The following is a 13,551-nucleotide window of genomic DNA, read 5'->3' as shown; positions in this document are numbered from 1 at the left end:
AGGGGATCCGCCTGCATGAGTCTGTCCCTTCAGGGTGGCCTCGCCCTCAGGGACTGGATTGTAGGCATGGTTTCAGACACAGCGGTGTGAAAGAGTTTTTAGTACTTAGGGACCCTGGGTGGTACACAGCATGCCTACAGGACACACACACACACACACACACACACACACACACACACGGAGATCAGGGAGCACAGGGAGAGGGGAGGGAGGGACCCACCTACCCACCTTTGGGCCAGCAACTTTATCCAGATAAGGTTCCCCTGGAGAGCTCTAACTGGTGGATTTAAAGCAAGCAGGTGAAAAGGCAGAGGCGGGAGGAACTTGAACCGGAGTTTGAAGCTGCAGCAGTGCCTTAATATCACGTCACTTCATGTTTATCCCTGGCCACCAGCTGGAGCCATTTGCGTGGGGTATAGTATTGGAAACTGTCAATGGTGATTGAGACCTGCTTCTGTTATTAAAAGTTAAACATATTTGAAAATGGATGCTGAGGTAACAAAAAATTATAAGCACTCACCAGAACCGGAACCACCATTTGGAACATTAATATGTGCAGATGTAATTAGAAGTTTCCATTTGCTATTATATTTGGAAAGTGTCCCACTCACTGAAGAACTGGCTGTAAGAACGCCATAGGAGGGAGGGTGGGGCTACAGGCCAAAAGTACAAGTCTTCCTCCAGGAGGATGGCCTCTGTTGGAAAGCATGAGACACACTTTGAGGGTAAGAGTGAGAAGATATTGCATCTAAGGGCTGCTCCTGTTGAACTGGTCAGGGAAGAAGGCATGAGATAAAATTTAAGCAGGGGAAATTATAGATTACTGAATCTCTTTTAGGGAAAATCATATGGTAACTGTCTTGACATGTGTCTTCTACTGTTATTCTGATGGCTTTGGGATGTCAGGGAATGAGTTCCAATTGGTGGTGCTCAAATCCTGGTATTCCTCTATACAAGTGAGAGTTTTTAAAATCAGGATGACTTGCTTTGATATTTAAAGCATGTCTCCTTAAAACAGCTCATACTGTATATTTCCTAAGATGATTTCCAAAGCTCTTTCATGTGCATTACCTTACACACATCCTATTAGCTATTCCTTCCTTGACACGCTTGGCTTCTGATATGCCACTCTCTCCTGGTTTAGTTCCCAGTTTCTTGACCATTTGGTCTTGAGATTCTTTTCCTTTACCCACTAATAATTTGGTATCCCAGGATTAGACTGAGAACAATGGCTATGTGTGCTCCCTGGGAGACTATAGTGTACCTAATAGTGTACCTACTCTTTTACCTCAGAATGTATGTGTTCGCAGATGATTCAGAAGTCTCAATCTCCATCCCTGACCACTCCTCCATCTTAATATTCACATCCAGCTGACTGCTGGACGTCTCCACGTACATGTTCCACAGACATCTTGTAAGTAATGTGCACAAATCTGAATTCATCTTTAAAGATTGACTGCTTTTCCTGCATTTTTTTCATAAATGAAACAGAAACCTAGGAGTCAACATTGACCTCTTCCACTTCCTCACATCTACTCAGCCATTCCTGCCTATTTTACCATTTCAGTATCTCAATTTCATTCCCTCTTCACATTGCTACTGTGCTAATTCAGATCTGTAGTTTGTGTTACTTGAGCCATTACAATATATGTGTTCTAAAACATGTTATCTGAGTAGTTTGATTATTAATATGAAATATGAAAGGGTAAGTTTGTCTTCATGGTCCCTAATGGCAGCTGCTTAGCCTTGAATGCCACTGCCTTTTCTTATAGTTTTCTCTACAAAATAACTGTTATTGGGGAAAATGGACGGTGGAGCACACAAGAGGGGACAGTCAAAGCTAGGAGATGACTTTGAGCGGGCCTGCTACATTTGCAGCAGGTCACCAAGAATCCATCCCATCTTCTACCTTAAAAGCAAAGGCTGACTAATACTAGTTTATGGAAAACAGGCAATTATACAAAATACAGAGGTGGAACCAAAATTTGTTTTTAAAATGTGAGTTTTTTAACACTTGAAGGATTTCATTCTTAACTCTCAATTATATAATTACAAAAAAAAAAATCCAAGTTTCAGGAAAACATACTTAATCCTAACATAAAATTCATGTCACTTATCACAAAGACAGTCAAATGTATAAAGGAGAACCAAAACAGCAGCAGTATTTACAAATTTAAACTACATGAGATGTTGTGAATGATCTTTTGTTAATAAACAGCACATTACATACTTTTACATACTACATTTCAAAAATGCATCTGTGAATAATGTGATAAAGCGCATAGTGTTGAAGGCTTTAAATTAAATTCAAGGTCATCATGTTGAAGATCTGAAATTAAATTCAAGGTCGTAGTGTTGAAAAATTTAAAGTCAAGGTCTTAGCGATAAAGACTTTAAATTCAAAGACAGATTGTCTAAGGACAAATCACTAGCGTTCAAGTTGTTTAGTCAATTAGTTCTCTGTGAGTACAAAATATTAGGAATCACTAAATGGATTAGCCTAATTACAAATTTTGATCATTTCTAAATAACTCACAACTGCAAGTCTTTTCACAGAATCAGTCACATAGTTTCTCTCTATCCTTGTGCGGGTATTTTAAATCCTTATTCAAAACAATTCCCTCTCCATTTCTAGATTTTTGTTAAGTATAAAATATTTTAAAACAAAGGTATGTCTGCTCCTTAGCTAGAGAACTATTCTTCCATTGACTCCTGGAAGAGAAAAAAAAGATTCCCATTTCCTCCTCTACCTCAAAAACACAAAGCAAACCCAAACAATCCAATTCCTAATGTAGTGTCACATAGAACCCAGGGCCTGAAACAATATTTCATGCTAGTTTTCCTGCTATATGCAGAGAACAATTTAGTTATTTACATTATTGAGAAATCTATTTAACAGCCTAGAATCATCCTAGTGCTTCCATCAGCAGAAGGCTTGCTAAAAAAGGCGTGAGCAACGGCGTCTGCGAATGGGAACATCAAAGACTCTCCTCCGTCTCTCCTCTTCATCATCTTCATCTGATTCATCCATATCTGCTGAATCATCATCCTCGTCTTCCTCTTCTTCCTCCTCCTCCTCTTCTTCCATCTCTTCATATTCATCAGGACCCATTTCCTTTAAAGAGAAAACAATCTTTTGATAAGAAGAGCATCTATCAGCTTTTTACAGTTATTTCATGTAAATTCTCATTTATCTAGAATTCAAACCACCAGACATGGCAAATATGAATTTCCATAGACTTGAACAGTGTATTCTCACAACACACATGCTGATGCAAGATTCTGGAGTGGATTTTGTATCTTGTGTTAAATAATGCTCAGTGTGGTTTTTGTTGTTGTTGTTTAATGGAAGATCTTCTTTTTAAAAAAATTGTTTATTTTAAAATTTTCTTAGAGATGAGTTTTTGCTATGTTGCCTAGGCTAGCCTCGAACTCCTGGGCTCAAGCAATTCTCCCACCTCAGTCTCCCGAATAGCTGGGACTACAGGTGCATGCCACGCAGCCCGGCTCAGTATGGTTTTAATGGATAAATATTTCACTAAGCCAGTACTTATTTTTTATACAGTAGTTGATAATTCATAGAAGGTAGCAAACAGACCACTTGTAACAATCCAAGATACTGTTTTACTGAACTTATATTCATACACTGAATAATAATTATTAATCTATATACTTACAAAAAAGAGGATATGAAAATATTAATCAAGTATGACCTCTACTGGTAACTTTTATGCACTGTCAACAAGAAGTCTAACATTTTTATTGAGCTCCTACTATAAAGACACATCATTTCAATTCAACCATCAGTAGCCTCTACTTTTTAAAAAAATACTTTTATTTTTTTAGTGGCTTGAAACAACAACAGTCATCATTATCTCTCATGGTTCATGTGGGTTGGTATTTGGGAGGTATTCAGTGGAGTGGTTCTGGGTTGGGGTCTCCCGTGATGTTGCAGTCAGATGGTAGGTGGAACTGCAGTCATCTCACGAGCGTCTTCATTCACATCTCTGGTACCCGTGCATGATGATCGAAATATCTGGAATCTGAAACAGCTGGGGCTCCTGGGTGCCTCCCTCTATCTCTATGTGATGTCTCTACATGGTCTCTTCTGCATGACGGCTTCATGGTAGCTGGACTTCTTACATGGTGGCTCAGGGTGTCCAAGACACATGTCCCAGGAGAGAGAGAGAGAACTCTAGGCTGAAGGAATATTACCTTTTTCTAACTCAGAAATCACAGTGTCACTTTGCCAATTCATTTTAAGTACATACCTAAGATCAACCCACACTGGAGGGAAATGACAGCCTCTATTTTTAAATTACCTTGTTGGAGGCTTTCAGATTAGGACAGTAGTGATGTTGAACGTGCATCTGAATATCTCTTGGAAATGTCAATTCTGCCCATGCAATGTCTCTACTCAAGCCATGACTTACTCTGCTGTCAATGTTCTCTCTCACACATTTGAAGACACAATGAAAGGAGTTGCTACATTGAACAGAATTCTGAACAGCAAGGACCTACTTGGTACTCTGGAAAGTACGGGACAACCTGGGGCATGATGTCAGCCAGAGTCCTTCCACCAAGGCTTTCATGGTGTTGCGTGATCCAGCACCCCATTATCCCTCTGATCTCATCTCCAGCCCCTCTCCCTGTTGTTCACTGCACTCCAGCTATACTGGCCTCCTTGGGTCAAGCACACCAAGTGCATTATTGTTTCAGAACCTCCACATGTGCTGCTCCTTTGCTTCAAACACTCGTCTCCCACATATCCACCTAATTCCCTCTGCTCCTTTCACATTTCAGCTTAAATGTCACTGAGGCCTCTCCTGACCCCTCTTTATATTAGAACAACCTAACAATACATTCTTTATCTCTTTTACTCTGCTGTTTCTCCACAGCACTTATTACTACTTAACATAAGGACACAGTGTTTATTGTTACAGTTTGTCTCTTTGAATTGGAATGTAAATTCCAAGGCAGGGAATTTGATTATATTGTTTATCACAGTACTCAATAAATAGCTGTTGTACAAGCAAATGAATTAATGTAGGAGAAAGGAATTGTGTCACTTAGGATTTATTATAACACTAACAATAACAGAGAAAATATACACTGCTATGACTTATAAGACATTACATTCTTTTTATCTTTGGATTTATTTTTTTAATCTAAGGAATGAAGGCTTTGAAATTCAGTTGGGAGGTCCAAAAGGTGGGAAAGGCAAAGGCTTGGGAAGTTCTAAAACATGTTATCTGAGTAGTATGATTATTAATTATCTTAATGAAGAAGAAAACAGAAAAACTGTTAAAGAACTCAATGTGGCTAAGGAGAGAGATTGCTCAGAAAAAAAGCGTACACACACAAACAGCAGATGCAGAAAGGAACACACAGAGAGGAGTGGAAATGTGCAGCCGGAGCCTCTAAAAGTGCCCCCAACAAGCCAAACACGCATACCACCTAGACTAAGAAAAGACATAAGACCAACTAATGCATATTTCCAAGAGGCATTCCAAGGAGAAAGAAAAAGGAAGTGTTAAGCCTACGAATTAATCAGACTGGTAGAGGATGAAAAAGCAGAACAATTCTCCATATCAGGAAACTAATATTCAAACAGCAAAGGTCAACAAATACAACCCCCATGGCTTTTTTAATGTCGATAAGAAGTCAGTCCAGAATTCTCATTTTATTTCTCATCCTTGAGAGAAAACATTTTCCACAAGGTAGGTCAAGATTTTATATGTTTATTTGTGGTTAGAAGGAAACGAAAACTAATAAGAAAGAACATAGTTAAGGGAGAGCTGAACACGAAATGGGTTTATTATTGTCATTTGAAAAGGAACTAATAGTAAATCTTGTAAAACTTTCTCAGTTTTAATTTCTGATATGGTAAGTGTTAATACAATCAACATAAGCAAGAATTCTTCGGAGTCCTCAATAAGTTTTTAGAGTTTCAGGGGATCATGAGACTGAAAGTTGACAACCACTCTCCTTAAATAAAGACTACTTTACACTCACCCTAACAAACATTAAAAACAAACAAGATGCCAAAGGATCAAGTTGACCCAATAGTAACTCAACTGCCTACCGAAACAAACCTCAATGCTCTTTAAACTTTAGGACAAGGAATATTTCAGCAATAAAGATGGAGATTTCATAATGATGAAAGAATTATGTCATTAAAAATACATCATAATCCTTAGCATATTTGCATATAATTATACAGCTTCAAAATACATGAAGCAAACCTGACAGACCTAAAAAGAGAAGCAAAAAACTATAATTATATTTGGAGATTTCAACAATCATCTCTCACTTGTTAAGACAAAGACCAAAAAAAAAAAAAAAAAAATCAACAAGTATACAGAAGACTTGAAAACACTGTCAACCAATTTGACCTATCATTTGTAGAATAATATTCCCCAAAATAGCAGAATGTACATTATTTTCAAATATACAAGGATCATTTACCAAGATAAACCATAATTTTGGGCCATAAAATATTTAGGATTGAAAATACAGAGCAAATTCTCTAACCACAATAAATTTAAAAAATCAATAGTCAAAAGATAACTGAAAACTCCCCAAATGTTTGAAAATTAACACATTTCTAGAAAAGTCATACATCAAAATTAAATTACAAGGGAAATCTAACACTATTTTGAACTACACGTTCATGAAAACATATCACAACTTGTGAAATGCAGCTAAAACAGTGCTTGGAGAGAAAAAAGGTCTAAAATTACTAATATAAACTTCTATCTTTAAAAAGCTAGAAGAAAAGCAAATTAAACTCAAAGTAGAAGAAAAGAAATAAAGATAACTGCAGAAATCAATGCAATAGAAAATAAGCAAATAGAGAAAATTAGTAAAACCAAAAGTTGCTCCTTTACATGATCAATAAAAATTATAAACCCCTAGCTAAAGCAATGAACAAAAGAGAAGATATAAATTAACAATATTAAGAACAAAAGAAGACGTGATTATGGCTTTTGTAGCCATTAAAAGGATATCAAGGGAATACTGTCAATAACTTTATACCAATAAATTCAACATTTAGATGGAATGGACAAATTCCTTGAAAGGCACAAATTACCAAAACTGAAACAAGAAGAAATAGAAAATGAATATTAAAGAAATTAAATTCAAATTTCAAAATTTTCCCACAAACAGAACTCTAGCCCCTGATAACTTCACTGATGAATCATATCAAACATTTAAGGATAAGATTATTCCAAACTCATACAGATACTGAGGCAGTCAAAAAAGGAATTCTGTTATCCTAAGTAGCAAATTCCCAGTACTGGAAATACAGTTTCTGGCATTCCTCCACTGGGAAGAAAGCTAAATCTTCACTTCCAAATGCACACTGTAGATTCTTTTCACTATATATGCCACACAGGTAATGGCCCAAAGTCTCATTATCATCCTTCTCTTTCCAAACTGGAGTTGAAAATGTGTCAGCTCTGGGTCAGATTAATTTCATGTCCATCTTCCCAAATTTATACCCATCCATCAGGGTCATTCCAGAAGCTAGAGGGTATTTTCCAAAGATTCAACACCTACAACTCAATTGCACTCTGGGTATATAATTCATATTTTATCCCCATTGTATAACTGGAGCTTCATAATTTTCTTTAATCATGTTATAGTCTCTAAGATTGGGATTACTGTTACACTTGTCATAAGGTAACCCTAAAAACAAGATTTTAAAAATATACCTAGTTGACTTAAGAAATGATCCCAGAGAGACTGCCAAAAGTACACATCTACACACTAAATTTTCTTTATAATGATCTTTCTGGAATATTTGTTTATTTGACATTAAATTGGAAGTTTGAGCAAAAACACTGTAAGAAGTTGTTTTCCCAGTCTTAAAGCTGATTCTAACTGGTCTAATGTGGTATTTCTCCTAATCTAAAATATTTAGGCCACTGAACAGTGAAAAAGAAGTTGAATCTTTAAAACAGATAGCAGAAATTCTCTGGTTAGAGACTATGGAGTCTCATTTACTTGTCCATTTCTCTCAGTAAATTCACATGACCCCCAAGATATTTCCTCAAAATCTCTAGGATTCTCTGGAATGCAATTTATAAACTTAACTACTTGCCTGCCTTGTCTGCAGTGTTAACCCTACAAAGTCATATAAATCAGCACTAGAGGAAAATTTAACTTACCAATCGGGCTATAGACACCCTGAATGTTGGACATGCCATATGGAATCGGGGAATGGCAACATTAAAGATCTTGTCTTTAAAGTAAAGAAAGTGGAAGGTATAATATCCTTCCATATATCCTGATGTTGTAGAGAATGTGGTACAGCTTGTGTATTCATATACCCGACCTGGGCTGATGATTGGAAATTCACCTGCACGGAAAACAGTAACAATAAACCAAAGTATAAAATTCATTTATTACAATAAATAAGGTATGGTCTCCATGGCATTATGTAAACTACGTAATAGTAAATGCACAGTTAGAAAAAAAAATTCCAAAAGAAAATGTAACAAAATGTTAACAGTGAGAGGACAATGAGTAGGTATTTTATTCCCCTTGACTTTTTTTTTTTTTTTTTTTTTTCAGATAGAGTCTTGCTCTGTTGCCCACGCTGGAGTGCAGTGGCATGATCTCAGCTCACTACAACCTCCACCTCCCAGGTTCAAGCGATTCTCCTGCCTCAGCCTCCCAAGTAGCTAGGATTACAAGTGCCTGCCACCATGCCCGGCTAATCTTTGTATTTTTAGTAGAGGCAGGGTTTTGCCACGTTGGCCAGACTGGTCTCAAACTCCCGACCTCAGGTGATTCGCCCACCTTGGCCTCCCAAAGTTCTGGGATATCAGGTATGAGCCACTGCACCTAGCCCTCTCAACATTTTTTAAATGCATTCCTCAAATTCCCTACAGTGTAGAAGGTGGGAAGTATCTAGTGAAAAAAAAACAAAACAGAACAGGCATGTTTCTTTTTCAAAAAGCTTTGAGGCATTGAAGACACAACCTTTAAAATATGAGTAATAAAAAGCCTTACAGACACCAGTTCAAACTAATCTAAATATTTTTAAAGTAGCAAGAAACAAAAACCTAAAACTGAAGATGCATCCTAAGCATTCAGACCAGACAAAATGGCACTCACAAAGGACAGTCCTTATACCACTGGACCAAATGGCAGAAAAAGAACTGTGGCTTTAATAAAGCCTCTCTCTTAGCACTAGATCCAGAAAAAAATCCTGGACTCAAGCCCAGGAAAAAAAAATTTGTTAAGTAAACATGTAGATCTATTCATAGCAATGAATTTAGAAAACCTTAAACTGGATTCTGCATATGCTTAGGACTGATAACAGAAGTACATAGCATAAATGTGTTATTTTCCTGGAGCGCATATTCAAACCTGAAGAATCTGAGGGCTCAGAGACTTCAGATAATCATAATCTTTAAGAAAGCCAAATGACAATGGTAACCACAACTAAAGTGACTGAAATCCACAAACAATAAAAATTCATGCCATTAATTTTAACATTTCCCCCCAAACTTCAAAAAAACATGACCAATACAAAATTTATTTCCCCTTTCTGCCCTATGTCTTCTAACCCACAAAATATAATGAATAATGAACCAGTTAAAAAAAAAAATGAAGGAGAAGCAAAGAACCCCAGGTGATCCACAGAAAGGGAAATCAATCCCTGAATAATTGAGTTTGCTATTATTTTAGAAAAGTTAATGCTTAAGGGATTAAATTAATAGGATAATGACCTTTTATGTTATATTTATGATGCAAAGTCTAACATTTCTTCTAAGGAATTAATGTATAAACCTAAATCTTGGGTTCCATACCAACTACTCCAGGTCCTTGAACTTCTTCCACGTCACCCTTAGCATTTGTTATTCTCCAATAGCGACTGTCCAACTGACAGGCCTTCTCAGGAAGTGCATCCTTTGACATTTCAATCCTAGAGAAGCGAATGGGGTGGTAGAGACAAAAATCTGGCTTGTTTCTTTGGTTTAAGAGATACAGTACACAGGCTAATACTATGAAGAAAAATTTCCAAAAAATTAAGAAACCCAACCCAAAGTCCATGTTAGCCATCTATTTTTCTAAGTTCTCAAAGATACTGGCTTCATGAGCTGGATCCCCCTACAAAAATGCTTTCACTCAACGTACGCATTTGACTGTTAGTGTGGATCAACAATAGAAAGGGCAACATAAAATATGCAACATAATGGTAACAACAATCTTTTGCTGTTCAAATAAAGATCAATTTGGCAAACGCTTTCTAGAAGATAGTGCCATGAAAAACTTCTGGAGAACTGAAAGTCTCTCTTTAACTGCATAAGGCTATACAACCCATTTCCCTTTTTTCCATTAGTTTCTAGACAGTTTAAGGCAAAATGTCACCAGTTACTGGGATTACACTTTTTTTTTTTTTTTTTTGAGACAGTGTCTCACTCTGCCACCCAGGCTGGAGTGCAGTGGCGTAATCTTGGGCTCACTGCTGCCTTGACCTCCTAGGCTGAAGCCATCCTTCTGCCTCAGCCCCTTCAGTAGCTGGGACTACAGGCATGTGCCACCATACCAGGCTAATTTTTTTTGAAATTTTTGTAGAGACAAGGTCTTACTATGTTGTCCTCTCTGGTCTTGAACTCCTAAGCTCAAGCAATCCTCCCACCATGGCCTCCCAAAGTGCTGCGACTACAGGCGTGGGCCACCACATCCAGCCTGGGATTACACTTTGACTCTTTCTCAATGCTATCGCTTTCCCCTTTCCCTAGGAATCTGGTGTCTCTTATTTTCACTCTGAGTATCCTATAAGTATGCGTTGATATGTTTATTTTGAGCACATATCAATCCTAGGCAGGATCTAAATCAAACAAGTAAAACAACAAATATCTATACATGTGTACTTGGATATAGCAAAGGTTGCATACAGTATCTAAATCCTAGGATACTTTCTGGTAGTTATATTTTACTAAAATACTTCCAGTATGCATATATGCATGTATGTGTATTTTAAAATATACTTATATATAACATAAAACACACAAAAATATATTTTAAAACACAGTATCCTTAATCCCTTAGGGCAATGAGTTATCTTTGTGTCATAGCACAGAATACTTCTAAGTAATATAAATTTAAAATATTTGCTTCTTATTTAATAAAATTCAATGTCTAACACTACGTCTGGCATCCATGAAGCACGCAATACACATTTATTAGATTTTTTAATTGAATATAAATAGGCCAGATGAAATTTAAAGTGCATGACTTTATTATGGCAATTTGACAGCTTCTAGAATGCATTACAACTTAGAGCTTTAATGACGACTACAACTTAGTGGTCCATTTCCACAGTATCTGGCACAATACTTAATACCCAGTATATTTTCAAGAAATAACTTAAATAACTTAGAGGTTAATATGAAGTCCAAGTCCTCCACGACCACTATCTTATAGAAAATGTATCCACCTTCCTCCCAACTTCAGCAAATTCTTTCAAAATGTGTCTTACATATCATGTCAAATGGGACAATAGCAACATGTCCACTGGATATATCCCACCATTAACTGAAAGGCGACCCCATTTAAAATTCTCACCTGATTCGGTATGTGAAGAAATAGTGGGGTGGATGTACAGAGCTAAGTTCTGGCAGAAACGATGTGGAAACTGAAACAGTAATATCCCCAGTTGTTGCTACACACTCTGGATCGTGAACATATCTAGGTAATTTAAAAATTAAACATTTAAAAATCTACAGGATTTAAAAGATACAATGCAAAATAAGTTATACTTTAGGATGAAAAATTTAAATCATATTTCAGACCCAGAAAAGTTCAATAATATTTGGGTATAGTCCTATTAAACTTAGAAGGAAACTAGAAAGAAACGATAAAACCTTGGTAACTCTGGATCAGTAATGACAGCAATCAAGGTTCAATGATCAGTGGTTCCAATAATGGACTGGTAATTAGCTTGGAAACAAAATTGAGCTTATTCAGTTTCCAGGGCTAAGGAAACTTTTAGGACATCTGAAAACCCAGCTACATGATGGCTAATGCTAAATGATGGCTCTGACAATAAAAATGTGCAAGTATGCTGTTCCCAGAAGCCTCTAATGTATAATCAGTCTATCATTTCTGCCAACCAGGCTATTATGAACCAGTATTACCTCCAATACTATCTAAAATACCTGAATGTTCCATTTAGAGATAATAAATATTTGCCAGGAATTAACAGTTACTGACTTGCTATTCATAATAAATCTATCAGTTGCCAAATAACTTTTTGGTTTTTTTTCAAAAATAAATTATATAGATACTATTAACCCATAGTTTCTAAATCAAAATCACCTTTTTCTTGATTCTTCCGGATAGGAAAAATACCAGTTGTCTAAGCATTTAGATGTTTGGCTTTAAGGTGAGAATAAAATAGTGAGATTGAAGACAATCTTCTATTATCAATCTCGATAGAGAGGTTTTATTATCAACCTTCTTGGGAAACTTCATTTCATGATCTGTGACTTATCATTTTTTTCTGATTTACAGTCATTTCAATACAAAAAGACCTAAATAAAATACCTGAAAATTTGGTCTCTGATGATGGGGAAGCCACCTGATACAACATTTTTGACATAAGAGGTAAACCAGTCAGTAAAAGTAGCACCTATAAACCAGGAAAGGGAGAAAAAAAGAAAAGAACAAATAGTTTTGTAAAATCTATATAGGAAACAATTGTAATTCCTCTATACTTTACAATATGATACCAAAACTAGAAACATTTATAGATATAATTGTGCTAATCATTTATAAGGTCAATTTCTATTCTCAATTCTATCTACCTTATTTCCTTGGGATTCTTCCCCTTTTCATCCCCCCAACTATTGTTAGAGAATCCGCCAATGACCTTCAAATTATTTTTTTACACTTACAATTAATCACATTTTAAACTTTAATTAATTCTGGTACAAGAATGAAAAACCTTCTGTCTGTAATTTATTGAACATACAGAACAAAGAATATACAGCTATGTCTAGGAAGAAACTACAAGAAAAATATCAGCACCTATTCTCAGACTTCCCTGGTCCAGGTACATCCTGACTCAAGCACAAAATTTTAGCAGAAGCCAGGCTCAGTCTGGACATCTACCAGGGACATGGCATTGTGGAGTTCTGTGCATCCGGCCAATCCCAAAGTGGTCTAGTTGCACACTACTATAGATTTAATTGCACAGCGGTCCTCCATATTCTTAGTGACCAGTTCAAAGCAGAAAAGGATTACTGGACCAGTCTAGTCCAGACCATATATCAGTGATCTAATGATTGGAACTAGAACAAGTATTTACATGAATTAATAATGTTTACTCCTTCTAGGTAATATGTTAACATAAGTCTGTCAGACCCCCCATTATTTACTGTTAATACATCTCAGTGCCTAGAACATATTAGTCCTCTAATTAATTTTGTTCAATGAATTTCTTTGTAATCTGGTTTCAATTAACCCAGTTTCTACACTCTGTCACACTGAATGTCATATGCTAAATTTATAGTGTTTACTAATTATTCT

At 36.4% G+C, this 13,551-nt stretch overlaps 1 protein-coding gene across 3 annotated transcripts in view; it reads right to left on the bottom strand.

Moving 5' to 3' along the window:
* Window positions 1–1,973: 1,973 nt before the first annotated feature.
* Window positions 1,974–13,551, bottom strand: part of FBXO3 (F-box protein 3) — a 33,554-nt gene continuing 21,976 nt past the window's right edge. The window contains exons 7-11 of one of the 3 annotated variants that reach the window (XM_033204209.1): window positions 12,568–12,652; window positions 11,587–11,709; window positions 9,825–9,940; window positions 8,175–8,365; window positions 1,974–3,115 (exon numbers count right to left, since the gene is read on the bottom strand). In XM_033204209.1, the coding sequence (XP_033060100.1) occupies window positions 2,939–3,115; window positions 8,175–8,365; window positions 9,825–9,940; window positions 11,587–11,709; window positions 12,568–12,652 (692 nt within the window). In that variant the 3' untranslated portion in view covers window positions 1,974–2,938. Of the gene's footprint in view, window positions 3,116–3,817; window positions 4,201–5,060; window positions 7,099–8,174; window positions 8,366–9,824; window positions 9,941–11,586; window positions 11,710–12,567; window positions 12,653–13,551 lie in introns of those variants that run through there. The other 2 variants (XM_033204208.1, XM_033204211.1) reach the window with 2 other exon arrangements.

The sequence above is a fragment of the Trachypithecus francoisi genome, unplaced genomic scaffold, assembly GCF_009764315.1.
Source record: "Trachypithecus francoisi isolate TF-2019V2 unplaced genomic scaffold, Tfra_2.0 Lachesis_group8, whole genome shotgun sequence".
In the NCBI taxonomy this organism is placed as follows: Eukaryota; Metazoa; Chordata; class Mammalia; order Primates; family Cercopithecidae; genus Trachypithecus; species Trachypithecus francoisi.
Note: the sequence above shows the minus strand (reverse complement) of the source record. Positions and strands in the feature narration are given on the sequence as shown.